We start from the raw sequence: 15,483 nt of genomic DNA, 5'->3' as shown, positions 1-15,483 counted from the left end.
TTTCCTGTGAAAGTAATTGTTAAGTAATCAATTACTAATTGATTACTAATCATCAAAGTAATCGAAGTAATCGACTACCAAAAAAGATGAGTTTTGCCCACCACTGTTGTCCACTCTGGCCCAGACAGGGCTTTGACTGTCAGGAAACTCCTTAGACAGAAGGGGTTTTCAAGAGCTGCTATTGCATAGAATGTAGACGTTCCTCATCCGGCCAAGTCTACCAAGCCCAATGGACAATCTTCAGTGCCAGGTGCAGACGTCATAACATCTCACCTACTAGGATATCTGTAACAGACATTGTGGATTTCTTTCTTTATCTGAGGACATCTAGAGGTATATCTCCATCTACAATCAAGGGATACAGAGCAATGTTGAACTCGGTTTTTCGAGGCATAGACTTGTCCTCAAAACTATACCTTTCCAGCTTCATCGAGTCCTTTGATGCAACCAAACCTGATGGATCAGCAACAGCCTTGTGGAATTTGGATATGATTTTGAAATGGCTTTCAGTTCCTCATTTCGAACCTATGCCTTCTTTACTACGAGACATTACCAGGAAGTCCCTATTTCTTGTAGCATTGTTGACAGCTAAGTGGGTCTGTTAAAGGAATTGGATTTTACCAAGGAGATGTGGTTTGTTTATTCTACTTGGGCTTTTCAGCAAAAAATGAGAACCTATCTAAACCCTCGCCACATTCCTTCACTATCGGAAATCCTAGGCCCTGAAGATGAAATGGGAGTTCTGTAGCCCGTCTTAAAGTCTTAATGGTTAGGTGTTCATTTTTAATATATGGTTTAGGTGATGCTATATTTATGTCTGGTTGACTGGTTTGTTGGTACTGCACCCAGGGCATGGGCAATATATAATGTATGCTTTGTCGCCAACAGTCTTATCCCTCACTAAAAGCTCCCACTATTGCAGAGGTGCGTCAGAGCTACTTTGCCACACCCAACACGGTTATGATGAGCACCGTCCAGAGGCAATACCTACCTGAACCAGCTCTCTTACCAGGTAAGGAACAACAAGCATTGAAACAATGCTAGCAATTTGATATTCTCTCAACTCATTAATCATCAATAATGTTTGGGAATAGAAAAGGTCCTTGTTTCCTACCTCCAATAAAAATGAAATCAAAGCTTTCCCTCCTCCCCTCATATAGATACATGGGCAGAGCTGGGTTTTTCCTCTCCTACCCTGAAAGTGGGTGGGGCCAATTCACCTACATAAACTAGTGTTACGGCAAATTTCAAAATTCTAAGTTGCCAGCAAGTGAAACTTTAAGCAATGTAATTACTTGTTAAGTATAAATAAAATTTTATTATAAAAATGTCATATTTCCTACTACATTCTGTTTGCTATGTTTCACCAAATTTTAGTTATTATTTGTTTCTCCAACAAACTCGGCTCTTGCAGTCTTCTTACGGTAAAAATTTAATGTAGGGGGGTTTTCGTTGCAAAACATTACCTAGCTTCATTCCATCCAGGATGATGTAGGAGATACTGGAATCCTAGTTTTACCTCAGAGCTCTGGCCAAGAAGTTAGATTTCTCTACATGCACATTTGTAACTTGATGAAATTGTTACCAGAAACTTCCACTTAACAGAATTTCAGTTCAGTCAATTCATCCAGAAAGTATAGTATCACAACACCTTGAACTTTAGACAATTATAGTGACCAATTTAAACTATATAACACTAACAGATTTCTCACTAATTGCAGTAGTAGTTTCAGCAGGAAAATGAACCTGGCTGAGCACTCCCAGTCTGTAAATACTCTCCCAGCAAGATGTATCATTTACCGTTAAAAACTGGACCCTTGAAGTCCCATTTCAACTGCTGCCAAGAGTCAACAGCAGTAGGGTAGTCAGAAAAATGGCAGCACCCTTAAACAAAACAAAAGCAGCCAACATTTGCGGCAGCACCCTTAAACAAAACAAAAGCAGTCAACATTTGCAAGTCGGTAGTGAACTCCTTCTGGGGTAAAGATATTTTCATGTAGTTAACAGTAAAAATACTTAGGAGTTTTGACAAGTACCCCGTAAAGTGTCCACACTCAACACCTTTAAGGTGTTCAGTACACTGGCTCCTGAAATGCCTTGAAGAGGAACTGTCAGGCCTTGTCATGTTTAGCTGCAGGAAGAGGTTTAGCCATACTAATACCTTCATACAAACTGGTTGTTCTCCCCAGCTTTATTCACTTGTCCACTTTTCCTCAGCAACACTGAATTTTGTCTCTGATACAAGGTACTGTAGTTGTCACAGAGGTTTATTCACTTTGGCATCAACACTTTACACTTAGAACAATTTTCAAATGGTCAGGCAGTCTGAGGGTCATGCCTTAAGAGCTGACATTTTGGAAATTTTGCTACAATTCTTGATTACTAATTTAGGTGTACTGTGACTGCAGAAATCGTTAGGCTAACATCCGAGCATTCAACCTCTTGGAATACTTGTTTATAGTTAGAAATGCAAACTCTTTGGCTGTCATCTGTTAGAATGGAACAAAATGAAGTACTATTATACTTGATGTTACACAGCAATTATCAATGTGGTAGGTCAACCACACCATAGTTACCACACGTTAGTGTATGACTGACCAGACACTCATTACAGATGGTGAAAACATTAATCTTTATTGCAGATCAGTAATTAAATTTAGTGAAAATTTTGTTGAAGATAAAAAAAAAATCATACCTAACACTAGGACAGTTTATCCAGTTGTAAATTCATATTTATAACAATAACGTGGTACTTTCGTCATGGGGTCACTTTCTAATCCATGCAAAATAATCACTTAAACTTATTACATCATTTTAGGAAAGAAATTAAAGCTTTCACTATCTTTAATTATAATATCTTTATTATGGGCACTTGGTATTCATACAGTATATCTATAATTTATATATTTATATATATTTATATATATCAATGCATACTGAACATACTATATTACATTGTAGGGTCACCTGAAAAGGCTGAATCAACAAACCTTGTTGGCTGAAAGGCAAACTCAACCCTTGAAGAAAACCCAAATAAATAATTAACTTTTCAATGAATTCTGCACAAAACCACTTAAAACATTCCTCCCAGTAGTCATAATAATTTCTACTGCAAAACACTACATTTACCTGATTACACTGACATTGGAAGAATAAAAATGAAATGTTTGGTACTTCAAAATCAATTCCTCCTATAACAGGGGGTCAGAAGAATCACAGCAAAGTTATAATTGTTCTTCAACTTTCATAAAACAAGAACTAGTTCTTATAGAAATTTAACTTCATCTTTGTTGTACTGCCCCACAGCCTTAGGCCTTATATGTGATAATCTCTGGCTATGCCCAGATCTATAATGCACTCAAAATGATTTTGTATTAATACTCAAAAATGTCAAAAGTCCATTATCTTTATAGGTTGACAAATAAACTATATGCAGAGTAACAGTGCATGCAATAAAGAGCTAATTAAAATGTACCAAAAAAGTGAGTGATTGAATTATATAAAAATTTTAAATTCAGAACCAATACTGAAGACTAAAAGGCATAAAAGAAAGCCCCATAATATGAGGCGTCCAGTGCTAAAACCCACACTCGCCACAAATTTGAAAAATGCATTTTATTGTACATCTGGAATCCCCCTTCTTTCCTCTTTCGAATGGTGTAAGTGAGTGTATATTTTGATGATGAGAATATGGTTCAATTCTGCATTATACGATCTGTACTTTAGTAAATTTCAGCATTAATTTTGCTCATCAATTGTACAATCAATCATACAATCAATCAGTCAATCAAATTGTGCACAGTCTAATTTTTTGTTCATATATAACATCATATTTTTGGGGTCTTAAACATTCCAAAAATTCAAACCTGAAGAAAATATCTTGAAAAATAAAATAGTTATGGTCTTTTTAAATGTACACATTTAAAGGCCTTTTTCTCCGTTTTTTAAAATGTGGCGAGTGTGGGTTTTAGCGCTGGACGCCTCATATATCTTAGACCTTAAGGTTTCTCTGGTGGTCGTCTTCATTTCATGGTTTAGCTGAGAAGCAATTTTCACTTTGCGTAAGTGAAACAAGAACTAATCTCAAAAGAAAAAAATTTCTAAGTCAGCACTAAAATCGTATGAACACAAAACGCACTTTATTCTTTACTGTCAAGAATATTGTAAATCAAAATTGCCTTACTTTGTCAACAAACTTATTCAGCTCGCAAAGGAGCACAAATGGGAAACACTATACTCTATCCAACAAAATAAAACTTTACCTTTTTGAGAATGTTGTACACCCCAAACTGACCCAATGGTCACAAAATCAATACAGAACACATCAAACATTCATATATATATATTTTTTTTTTTACTCAACCGTGATGCAGATAAAAATGGAAATTTTATGAAGACATGTTGCATATATTCTTATAATCTGGACCAAACGATTACCAATTTTCAGTGTGAAGCTTCAATTATACATTGGAAATCATCTTAATATGGAAATGTTATATATATTCTTACTGAATTCAGGGCAAAGCAGTGAGATACCTGTGAGAATTATTACTATTTATCATTATGAATCATCATTCTTGAAATAACATGCAAAGAAACTATTCATAATTTTCAAAGCATGAATATCAAGGACACAAGATCAGGCTCAAAATAATATTTCCCAAATCATGGTTATGAAAATATAGAATAAAATGTTGGGAACCTTGGCTACTAGCTTCAGATATTTCAACACAAACACTTTAATGTTCAGAAGGATGTGACTTCCTGATCAACAATTGTGTTTCAATTGCACACAGAAATTGGAGAACATCTCCAATCTTTATTAGACCCTCAGTACATCACAGAAACACAACCAAATAACATCAATTATCATTTTCTCAATCAGCTTCAGGGAATAGAATCCTACAGTGGGGAAAATTGGAGAAATACATCTATTCTTATAAATAACAAAAGTACAACTACGCAGAACTGTTCGATATGCATCATTGTACCAAAATGTACATCACTTGCCACTGCTATAAAAAACCAAATCATTAGACTGGCCAACAGATAAAAATGAGACAAGAGGCATGTTGATGGAGAAGCCAAGTACCAATTGACCCCTTCCCTCTCTATCAGGACTACGTTGCGACCCGCCATCATATAAACCTCTGCTTTCTGAACAACAGTGCTATGCTGTGCCATGGACATTTGCAACCCTGCAGGATGAGGTGTTCATTTCTATACTTCTTATTGCGTTGATGATATATGATAATTCACATTTATACCATAAATAATAACAGAAAGGCCACTCACTCACTCACTCATTTGTATCAACGGCAAGTAAAGAACCCTTCTAGGCAGCAAAATATAACCTATGATCATCTGAAGAGTTATGGTTCACTGCATCTTAAATATATTTATTTCATACCATTACATAAAGGTGATGATAAACACATTTCACATCCTAAATGAAATGCAGAATAGCATTATTCCAGCCATAATCACTACAAAACTATGCCTGTGATGCAAAATTTAAAGAAACCAGAGTAGACAAAAATTTTAAGCCCCATCTAGTTAACTACAATACTTCTGTACCCTTTCCTATTATATAGAAAAATATTTATTGAACATCTATCAATACCCAGGGAGGACTTCCATTAACAGGGTGATAGTGCAGTTATAAATACACTGGCACAACCTATACCAGTAAATCAACAATTTTCGTCCATCACTACGCCACAAAAACACAATATATGCACTCACACATCAATCTCCAAGGATAACAGTTAGTTGATTCATTAATTAATAATAACAATAATTAAAAAACAACACTCCTTTAAAGCTTTTTTCCTTAAGGTAAACTCACTGATTCTAGGACAATAAAGTTGTAAGTGTAGAAGACTATACATGGCATTATTCACCTAAAGGACCAATATCCTTACATAATACTGTATACAGAAAAACAATTACAGTACTTAATTTTGTTTATATTACAGACAATCATTTTTATTGTGCTTCTGCAAAGTAAAGGTGTCCAATTTGTTTGTTTGTTTGTATGGCATTTTTATGTTGCATGGAACCAGTGGTTATTCAGCAACGGGACCTATGGCTTTACGTGACGTTGAGAGTGAACTTCTATCACCAGAAATACACATCCCTTACTCCTCAATGGAATGGCCAAGAATCAAACTCGCGATCATTGAGGTGGGATGCCAACACCATACCAATCACGCCACTGAGGCGCTGTGTGCAATTTGAATGACACTGGTTTGAGGACCAAATTCCAGTTTTAGTTAGTTTACTAACCTCAGAAAATTGTAGAAAACATACTACTGTATTATTTGTATGAAAGATTGACAGATCAATCAGAAATTTCATATAATAAAGTATATTAATAATAGTAACAAAATGAAAATAAGGCCAGTTTTAGTGTACCTTACTAAAAGCAGAGATTTCAAGGGCTTATAAAATATTTAAAAGCTAATTTTGGAGGATTTTTGTTTTTATGGATAACACAACCAGCCTTCTAAGTGCCATTACCATAAGCAAATTGTTCAGCAGGACAAACAATAAAGTTCCCCTAACTAGGAGATAAAGAAAAAAAAGACAATTGTAAGGAAAAAAATACAATTGTGTAATTGCAAATGCTAAGGTGTGAGCAGTGTTATATGCCTTGGTGGTAGGTACTTGTATATGAAGTGCAGAGGCAGTTTTACCCATCTCCAGCCAATTGTTGTCCTGACTAATTAGGATGAAATTTGGGCACCTTCAACACCACTAGATGAGCTTGGAAATCAAAAATAATTAAAATACTTAATATTGCAAAAGCTGGACCACCAATCCTTTAACCCTAGGAACTTTCCAATATTTCACCCATGTTGAAAAATGTGAATGATACACAATACATTTATACTGAGAAGGAGTAAAGTACTGTGGTGTGAATAAATGTAAGAACATGCTACATCACATATTTTTCCAAGAATAAAGCAAACCACCAACAGAAAAAAAGCATGATTAATTTCAAAACCAATGGGGACTTGCATGACAGGCAAAAAAAAAAGAAATGGTATCAGTTTTACTATTACTATTATAGAATTTAACTAATACTATTACATATCAGAGATGTACTAAAAAACAGCTCATACACATATGAAAAGTCTAGATGAAGGCTAAATGAAAGCATTACACGTCCACTTAATATACACTTCTAACTTTCCTCAAAAAGGAATAGTATAAAAATGAAAATGGGTTGAAGACATGAGACAGTTTTTCAACATGAGTAGTAGACAGAATAAATACATCAAAAGAGGAGCAAGACTGGTCTAGGTGCAATATTGCTGGGAAAATTCCCTAATAATAATGATAAAGTTGTAACAAAACCAACAAATGAAGAATTGTGCAAAATGCCCTTTAAGAAGGTAGTGAAATATATGACGAGTAAAAAATAAAATCTACGATAAAATGACTTGAGTAGAGCAAAAGAAAAGAAATACAAAATGTACAGGCAGTCCCCGCCTTATGACAGTTTCAGCTTACGGCATTCTGAAGTTACGCCGCTTTTCGATTTTATTCAGACATTATTTCCAGGTTTACGACGCATGTTCCAGGGTTCTAACACCGATCTGACGGAAGAAATAAGACTACAAAAAGGCAAAATAATCAATATTTGAAGGTTTTCTTTATGAAAAATGCAATAAAAATGCAGTTTGCATAGTTTTAATACACCGAAAGCATTAAAAGTAAGGTTTTCTTTGGATTTTTGATGATGTTCAGGCTTACAATGATTTTCGGCTTACGACATGTCTCACGAATGGAATCCCCACTGTAAACTGGGGACTGCCTGTAATCAGTCAAAACGGGAAATGCTACAAAGGAAAATAAATATCACAATAAAAAACTATATGCTGTACTGTACTGAACTACACATTTCTAGGCCAAAATAAACATTCAAAAGTCCTTTAGGTGTGAAATCAAACCCATTATGCACAATCTATAATGAGGAACTTACGAGGATAAGCAATAGCTGCATAGTTTAAAAAAATTGCTTTTAAAAGTTCAGAAAACTAGAAATACCTAGCAAATCTCCAGAAACCAACCAGTTACATAACTGTGCCTTATGTTTATGACAGATGGTCTCAACATATACATTCCCTTTAAGTATCAGCAAAATCTCAATAAAAAAGAAGGGATTCAGTACTCACTTTCAGGAAGACTGTTGACATTTGTACAGAAAATGTGCAGAAAATAAAGCCTTATCATTAATGGGTAAGTGCATTTCACATCCTATCATGTATGATGCTTGATACATTTTGACAAAACATTCCATTACACTGACAGCCATTTCACAATCACTGTTGGTGTGTAGTACCAAAAAGATTCTGCAACAACACATCAAATATCAGGCTGAATAGTAAAAAAAACCTTTAAACAATTAGGTTAAAGTTTAATATACATATTTGAAGTAGCACTCAGAAGACATCCTTTTCAACATCTCAAGATTTAGATATGTCATCGTACAACTATAACTTGGAGATTTCAAACATTCCTTGCACATTCCATGAATCAACAGCTCTCTATACATTACATTAATACTCACATTCATACCAAAACAAAACAGATCCTTATGCACTCCACAAACAAGCAATTTTTATACATTCCAACTGCTACAACGAACTCCAGTATATGAAAAAGAATGCAATATTGCCATTTCAAATGTGTACAAAATTATGCTAATCAATCATTGGAAAACTCTTCAAACTCTCTAGCTGGCCTTTAAGCTTGAAAAATGATAACAAATTATTACATGTTTAGAAGGAATACTACTGCTGCTTTCTATTCCATGCCAAAAATAACAAAATATTATCACTATCCTTTGTGATAGTAATACCCCAACCTACCTATAAGCATCATCTGTGTAATGCATGTTTACTTATCAGTTTTGACATGTTATCATTATTTATCCAGTACATAACAAGCAAAATAAATGCAAAGGATTACTTACAGAGCAAAAATTTTATCTTGCACTAAAGGAATACAATTCTTAATCTTCATACCTCACCATCTGGTAGATTTGTTAGGTATTATAATACTGAACAAGATGATAAACACGAAGGTTAACTTCTCATACTGCACTTTAATTTTAGGTAAACAGTGGTGATTTGGCAAATTCAGTATTTCATATCTGACTGGAAACTACATGATGATTGCTTTGGCTGTCATTATTTCTTTAGCATATTATCCACATACACCTTCTTAAATGTAAGTAGAGGATCCTTCCAAATGTACACCACATGCAGAGCAGTCTTGAGCATCTCTCTCATTTATGAGGGTACACTGAGGACACTGACGGCCCCCCGATATGAGGGGTGTTGCTTCTGGTCCTGGGACGCGAGACTTGCCGCACATGTCACAGGCAGAGCGGCCCTTATCATTAAGGAAAGTACATGTTGTGCAGGACCACGGACTCTGTAGACTGTCATCTCGAGAGGGCTGCATTTCTTTTGACTGAGGAGTGCTTGTGGTAATACTTGCCTGCTGTAAAGTTAGAGCAGTTGTAGTGGAGCGTGAGGTCTCCGATGGTAGTTCTTGCCGTGAGTGGGTGCTTTTGCTGCTTATACTCATACTTCGAGGTGAGGACGAGTTACTGATATTGTTCTTGTTTGCATAATCTAATCGATTATCATTTCTCAACAAGTTACTTGTCTTCTTCAATACTGGCTTTCGGTCCTCATAATCATCACTATCTTGAGGTGCTGTCTCAAATCCAGCAGATATATTATCATATAGGCTGTTCCGTTTAGTGAGGTTTGGGAAGACATCAGGGCCAGCACCATGAGACAATGAATGAGAGCTTTTGCTAGAGCTTGATGGTCTCTCTACTCTTTCCCTGTTATCATTCAGGACTAATGCTTGTAATGCTTGATTGATTGTCAATGGTTTATTAATTTTCCCGCCTTCCTTTTTATTGTTCTTTCCTGAAACAGCCTCTGAATACAAGTTCTGCCTTGTCATCTGATGGAGAATGTCTCCACGATCACCTATGTCCTTATTGTAACCCCTCTTTTCCAAGCCCCGATACACAAAATCCCAAGTCTCCCATGAACTGGAACCTTGCTCATTAGGGGTCATCTGAATAGAAGAATTCCTGTTAGGATCTTTCACAATTGAAAGAGTTGCTTCCAAATGCTCATCTAAGGTGCCAGCTTGGAATACTTCTGGTGGTGGTGGTGGAGGTGGGCAAGGCTCAGCAGTATCTAAAGGCGGTAAAGGGCGACTCCCAGATGACTTAGAGCTGCGTTTATGTGGGATGACCTGAAGAAATAAAATCAAAGGGTCTTTTTCTTATTTCATCAGAGGTAAAAAAAATAAAAAAATTTGTTACCACCAATGACCAAAACAGAGCAGTCCCTCAAAATTTTTATTTCTTTCCTCACAAACAGTAGTTTATTCAGGATAAAAACAATTACGAACTACAATGATTTTAGCAATATACTCATGAACTTAGTTACTTTTGTGCATTACATCTTATATGGCAATTTTTCCATTTCAAGGGAGTGAAGATAACATTAGTGCTAAATATATCATGTACCAAACGCATGCCAATACTAAAGCTGAACAACTGTGTACCTTTGGAAGCATTTGGGATGTTCTAGGGGATGGTAGTGCTTCAAGGGAGGAGTCCAAATCAATGAGTTTGGCTGTGGGTACCTGCCCGGCAGGTGCACCCAAGCCCAAACTACTCACACTTTTACCTGCAAAATTTTTCATTTTAAACACTATATCTCCACATATAAGACCTTTAAATCTTAAAACTCACCTTATGGAGGAGTTATGGAGTTCCATTTGACAACGTCTGTGTGTGTGTGTGTGTGTGTGTGTGTGTGTGTGTGTGTGTGTGTGTGTGTGTGTGTGTGTGTGTGAGAGAGAGAGAGAGAGAGAGAGAGAGAGAGAGAGAGTAATTGGTGGTTGGATGGTTAACGACTGTATTGGCTGTTGGTGAGTTCTGGCTGGGTTGTCTACTGGTAGAGATCAGAGTTCTGTGTTTTTAGTGAGTTTTCAGTCAGTCTTTGGTGAGAGCTGGTGACAGTAGTGTTGACAACAGTTATTGGAGGAACTGAAAGTCAGTTGAGTTTTGTGTGTTATTAATTTGTTTTATTGATTTGTTGTGAGTTTGGTGTTGTTGCTTAAGAGTTGTTGTGGCTGTATTGTTGGATTTATTGTGCTTTTGAGTTCCTGAGTTTTTGTTGTATGTGATTGTGGTTGAGGGTTGTTGTTATTATTCCTTGATGTTGTTAGTGGGTGTGTATGTTGCCTTTTGTGTTGTTGGTGATTGGTTGTGCAGTGGTCTTGGGTTGTGATTGTGTTCTTTTTTTTTTTTTTGTATTGTTGAGTTGTGGTTTTGTTCCTTGGTTGTTGTTGTGTTGTTGTGGTCCTTGATTGTTGTGTTGAGTTGTGGTTATGTTCCTTGGTTGTTGTTATGTTGTTGTGGTCCTTGGTTGTTGGGTTGTAGTTCTTGGGTGTTGTTTTGCTGTTGGGTTGTGGTCTTTGTTGTGGTTGATATCTCTGTGACCTCGACGGCAGATAGCACAGGATAGCCCAGAGTAACTGGATTGATTGGTAAGTACATGTGTTTTGAGTTTTTTTTTTTTTTTTTTTTGTATAGGTGTAGGTCAATCGTCCTGCTGTATTTTGTTGCGTAAAGAAGAAAGTGTGACTGAGGGTGGGTTTGGCAGCTGGATCGATTAGGTTAATGTGGGGAGGGTTTTGCCACTTGTTTTTTTTCTAGCTTGTGATCCCGCCACATTATTTTTTGGCGCCTGAACAGGTACTATTGGTGCGGCAGCTGCAGGGCAATTGGGGTAGTGAGTTGTTTGATTGGTAGAGAAATTGAGGATGGAAGGGTTGAAGGAGATAGAGAGGCTGAAGGAGGAGCTGAGGTTGGCGAGGGAAGCTAAGGGAAGGTTGGAAGTGGAGAATGAGAGGTTGAGGGTAGAGTGTGAGGAGCAGAAGAGGGAGTTAGAGGAAATGAGAGGAATGCTAAGGAGCGCGAAAGTGGAAATGAAAGAAGAGGTGAAAGGAGCGGAAGAGAGAAGGGTTGAGAAAATGGATGAAAAATTGGGGGTAATGATGAATGCAGTGCAAGAGATGATGCAGGAATTCGTGGGAGAGGGAGCTGTAGGAGGTAGGCCTACTGGGTCTTGTGACGGGCTAGGAGTGGTAAAGAAAGTGAAAGAGCGAGTGGATGAGAGTACGAGTGACGAAGGTGATTTGGTTCTGATAGGTAAGGAAGGGAAAGAAGGGGAAGACACAGGATAAGGATAAACCTGAGGACAAGAATAAGAAGGGGGCTGAGGAAAAGAAGACAAAGGGAAAGAAGGTTAGTAAGGGTGACGGACAGGATGAGATTAGGACAGAATACATTGAAAGGGCTGACAGTGATTTGGATAGCGGTGAGTGGAAACAGGTAGGTAGAAAGAAGAAGGGTAAGAAGAGCGTAGTCAGGGGTATGGACGTGAGTATGGAAGTGGATTCGCTGTATTTGGAAGAGGGAAAGAGGGGTCAGCATGGAAGTAGCGAAAGTGAGAGTGAGAGTGAGCAAGAGGTACAAAAGGCTGTGTATATGAGAGGGGTACCCTGATGTGCACAATATGAGGAATATGGTAGTAGGGACATAGGGGACTTTTTTAAAGAATATGAGAGGTATTGTGAGGCAAAGTATGGGGATAACAAGAGAGTCTGGGCAAGAGAGTTAGGTAGCTTTTTGACGGGATTCTTGTTGAGTATGTATGGGGTAATGATGAGTGTTGGAAATGTGCCTTATGAGAGTGTAAAAGCTAAGATTGTAGAACAGGCAAAGAGGATAAAGAGTAGCGTTAGATACGTATAGGAAAAAGAAAGATTTTGAAGAGGCAAGAATGAATGTTGGTGAGTCGTTGTCGATGTATGTCTGTAGGTTAGAAACATTAGCCAGGAAAAAGTTTGGGGACGAAGGGATGAATGAGTGTAAGGAGTTAGTGCGAAAGTTGATGGCGACTGTACCAGAGTGTATATGAGTTTATAAATCTGAAACGTAAGGAGACAATGCGATGGACGAATAAAAGGTTAACATGGAACGACATTTTAGAAATAGTAGAGGATTACAAGTTGGACAGGGGTATGAAAGAGAGTAGAAGTGTGTGTTAGGACTGAAGTAGCTGAGGTTGTACCAGAGTTTATAAGCTATAGGGAGGCAGTTTTGGAAGGGCCGAGGTGAATGGCAGAGCAAGTGGTAGATAGGAGCATTAGGGCAAGTAACGTGAGTGTAGTTAGCCCAAAAAGAGATAGGAGTGCAAGTGTTGGAAGAGTAGGGTCAGTTAGTTGTGAGCGAGAGCAGCAGCAGTGTTATAGATGTGGTAAGCCAGGACACAGGAAGAATGAATGTCGATGGGCGTTAGGAGCGTGCTTTGGGTGTGGGCAAAGAGGGCATTTGGTGAGTGAGAGTAAGAAAGACAGGAATATTAAATGTTATAGGTGTGGACAGGCAGGGCACATAGCTAGTGGATGTCGGGGTACCCATATGGACATAGTTTGCGGCAACTGTGGGTCGAATGGCCATTATGCTAGGATGTGTAAAGAACAGCGTGTGAAGTGTGTTGTATGTGGAATGGAAGGTCATGTGGCGAGTGTGTATAGGCAAAAGAGGATGAGTCAGGCTGCGAATTTGGGAAACTGAGTGAGAAGGGGATTCAGTTGGGTTGGTCCTCTAGTATGCCACAGAATGTGATGAGTGAGTGGTTGAGGGTGAATAAATGTGAGCCAAGTATCAGTGAGCAAATGGGTCTGGAAGATCGGCAGTTAGTGTTGGTTGAGTATGGAAGAAAGAGGAAGAAGGAGAAACGTCAACTGCATAATAGAGGAGTTAGTGTTAGGGTAAAAATGGTGAATAAGGCGTGTAATACAGATGACTTCGATGGGAGGAATGATACGTATAGTGTGTGTGGGTTTGAATTGTCAGGGTTTAGTGAAGTTTCATCGGGAAGGGAATCAGGAGTATGAATGAGTGGTAAGGCTGAGTTGGCAGTATGAATGAGTCTCTTCGGGAGTTTAGCAGGAGTGTAAATGAGGTAAGTGATTTGGTGGCAGAGTTACGAGAGATGTTCAGACAATAGTTTGAAGGGGTAGTTGAGATAGTGAATGGGATTTGGGAGGATGGTAGTGAGGGAGATAGTAATGGTAGTCTGACTGGAAGTGGTCTGGGAGAAGTTGATGGTGTTGTAACTGAGTGTGTGTATGAGGGCCCTCAAACAATATCCAGGGGACCTGCGTCCTAACATCCGTGGGTGTTGCGGAAGGCTATTTAAGTGTGGGTGTTGTGAGTGAAAGGAGACATGTTCAAATGTAACGGGGGAGGAAATATGGAGTTCCATTTGACAACGTCTGTGTGTGTGTGTGTGTGTGATGTGAGAGAGAGAGAGAGAGACGAGAGAGACGAGAGAGAGATGGAGAGAGGGGAGAGGAGAGAGACGGAGAGAGTTGAGAGAGGAGAGAGAGAGAGAGAAATTGGTGGTTGGATGGTTAGCGACTGTATTGGCTGTTGGCGATTCTGTTCTGGGTGTGTCTACTGGTAGAGATCAGAGTTCTGTTTTAGTGAGTTTTCAGTCAGTCTTTGGTGAGAGCTGGTGACAGTAGTGTTGACAACAGTTATTGGAGGAACTGAAAGTCAGTTGAGTTTTGTGTGTTATTAATTTGTTTTATTGATTTGTTGTGAGTTTGGTGTTGTTGCTTAAGAGTTGTTGTGGCTGTATTGTTGGATTTATTGTGCTTTTGAGTTCCTGAGTTTTTGTTGTATGTGATTGTGGTTGAGGGTTGTTGTTATTATTCCTTGATGTTGTTAGTGGGTGTGTATGTTGCCTTTTGTGTTGTTGGTGATTGGTTGTGCAGTGGTCTTGGGTTGTGATTGTGTTCTTTTTTTTTTTTGTATTGTTGAGTTGTGGTTTTGTTCCTTGGTTGTTGTTGTGTTCCTTGATTGTTGTGTTGAGTTGTGGTTATGTTCCTTGGTTGTTGTTATGTTGTTGTGGTCCTTGGTTGTTGGGTTGTAGTCCTTGGGTGTTGTTTTGCTGTTGGGTTGTGGTCTTTGTTGTGGTTGATATCTCTGCGACCTTGACGGCAGACAGCACAGGATAGCCCGAAGTAACTGGATTGATTAGTAAGTACATGTGTTTTGAGTTTTTGTTTTTTTTTTTTTTTTTTTTTTTGTATAGGTGTAGGTCAATTGTCCTGCTGTATTTTGTTGTGTAAAGAAGACTGAGGGTGGGTTTGGCAGCTGGATCGATTAGGTTAATGTGGGGAGGTTTTTGCCACTTGTTTTTTTTCTAGCTTGTGATTCTGCCACAACCTCTAAAAATTGGGGGGTCGTCTTATACATACTACAATTCTAAAAATCAACCCTCAAATTATTACATGTGTATTGGTAGGCTAGCCTTGGCCCTATGGCTTAACCATCAACATACATGATGATTCACT

The 15,483-nt window shown here is 38.0% G+C and overlaps 1 protein-coding gene across 2 annotated transcripts in view; it reads right to left on the bottom strand.

The window, feature by feature from the left end:
• Positions 1–2,839: 2,839 nt before the first annotated feature.
• Positions 2,840–15,483, bottom strand: part of LOC135219497 (protein tamozhennic-like) — a 260,440-nt gene continuing 247,796 nt past the window's right edge. For both annotated transcript variants that reach the window (XM_064256309.1, XM_064256310.1), the window contains 2 exons: positions 10,609–10,733; positions 2,840–10,293 (listed from right to left, as the gene is read on the bottom strand). In XM_064256309.1, the coding sequence (XP_064112379.1) occupies positions 9,235–10,293; positions 10,609–10,733 (1,184 nt within the window). In that variant the 3' untranslated portion in view covers positions 2,840–9,234. The remainder of the gene's footprint in view (positions 10,294–10,608; positions 10,734–15,483) is intronic.

The sequence above is a fragment of the Macrobrachium nipponense genome, chromosome 1, assembly GCF_015104395.2.
Source record: "Macrobrachium nipponense isolate FS-2020 chromosome 1, ASM1510439v2, whole genome shotgun sequence".
NCBI classification, from domain to species: Eukaryota; Metazoa; Arthropoda; class Malacostraca; order Decapoda; family Palaemonidae; genus Macrobrachium; species Macrobrachium nipponense.
This window is presented reverse-complemented; position numbering and strand designations above follow the sequence as displayed.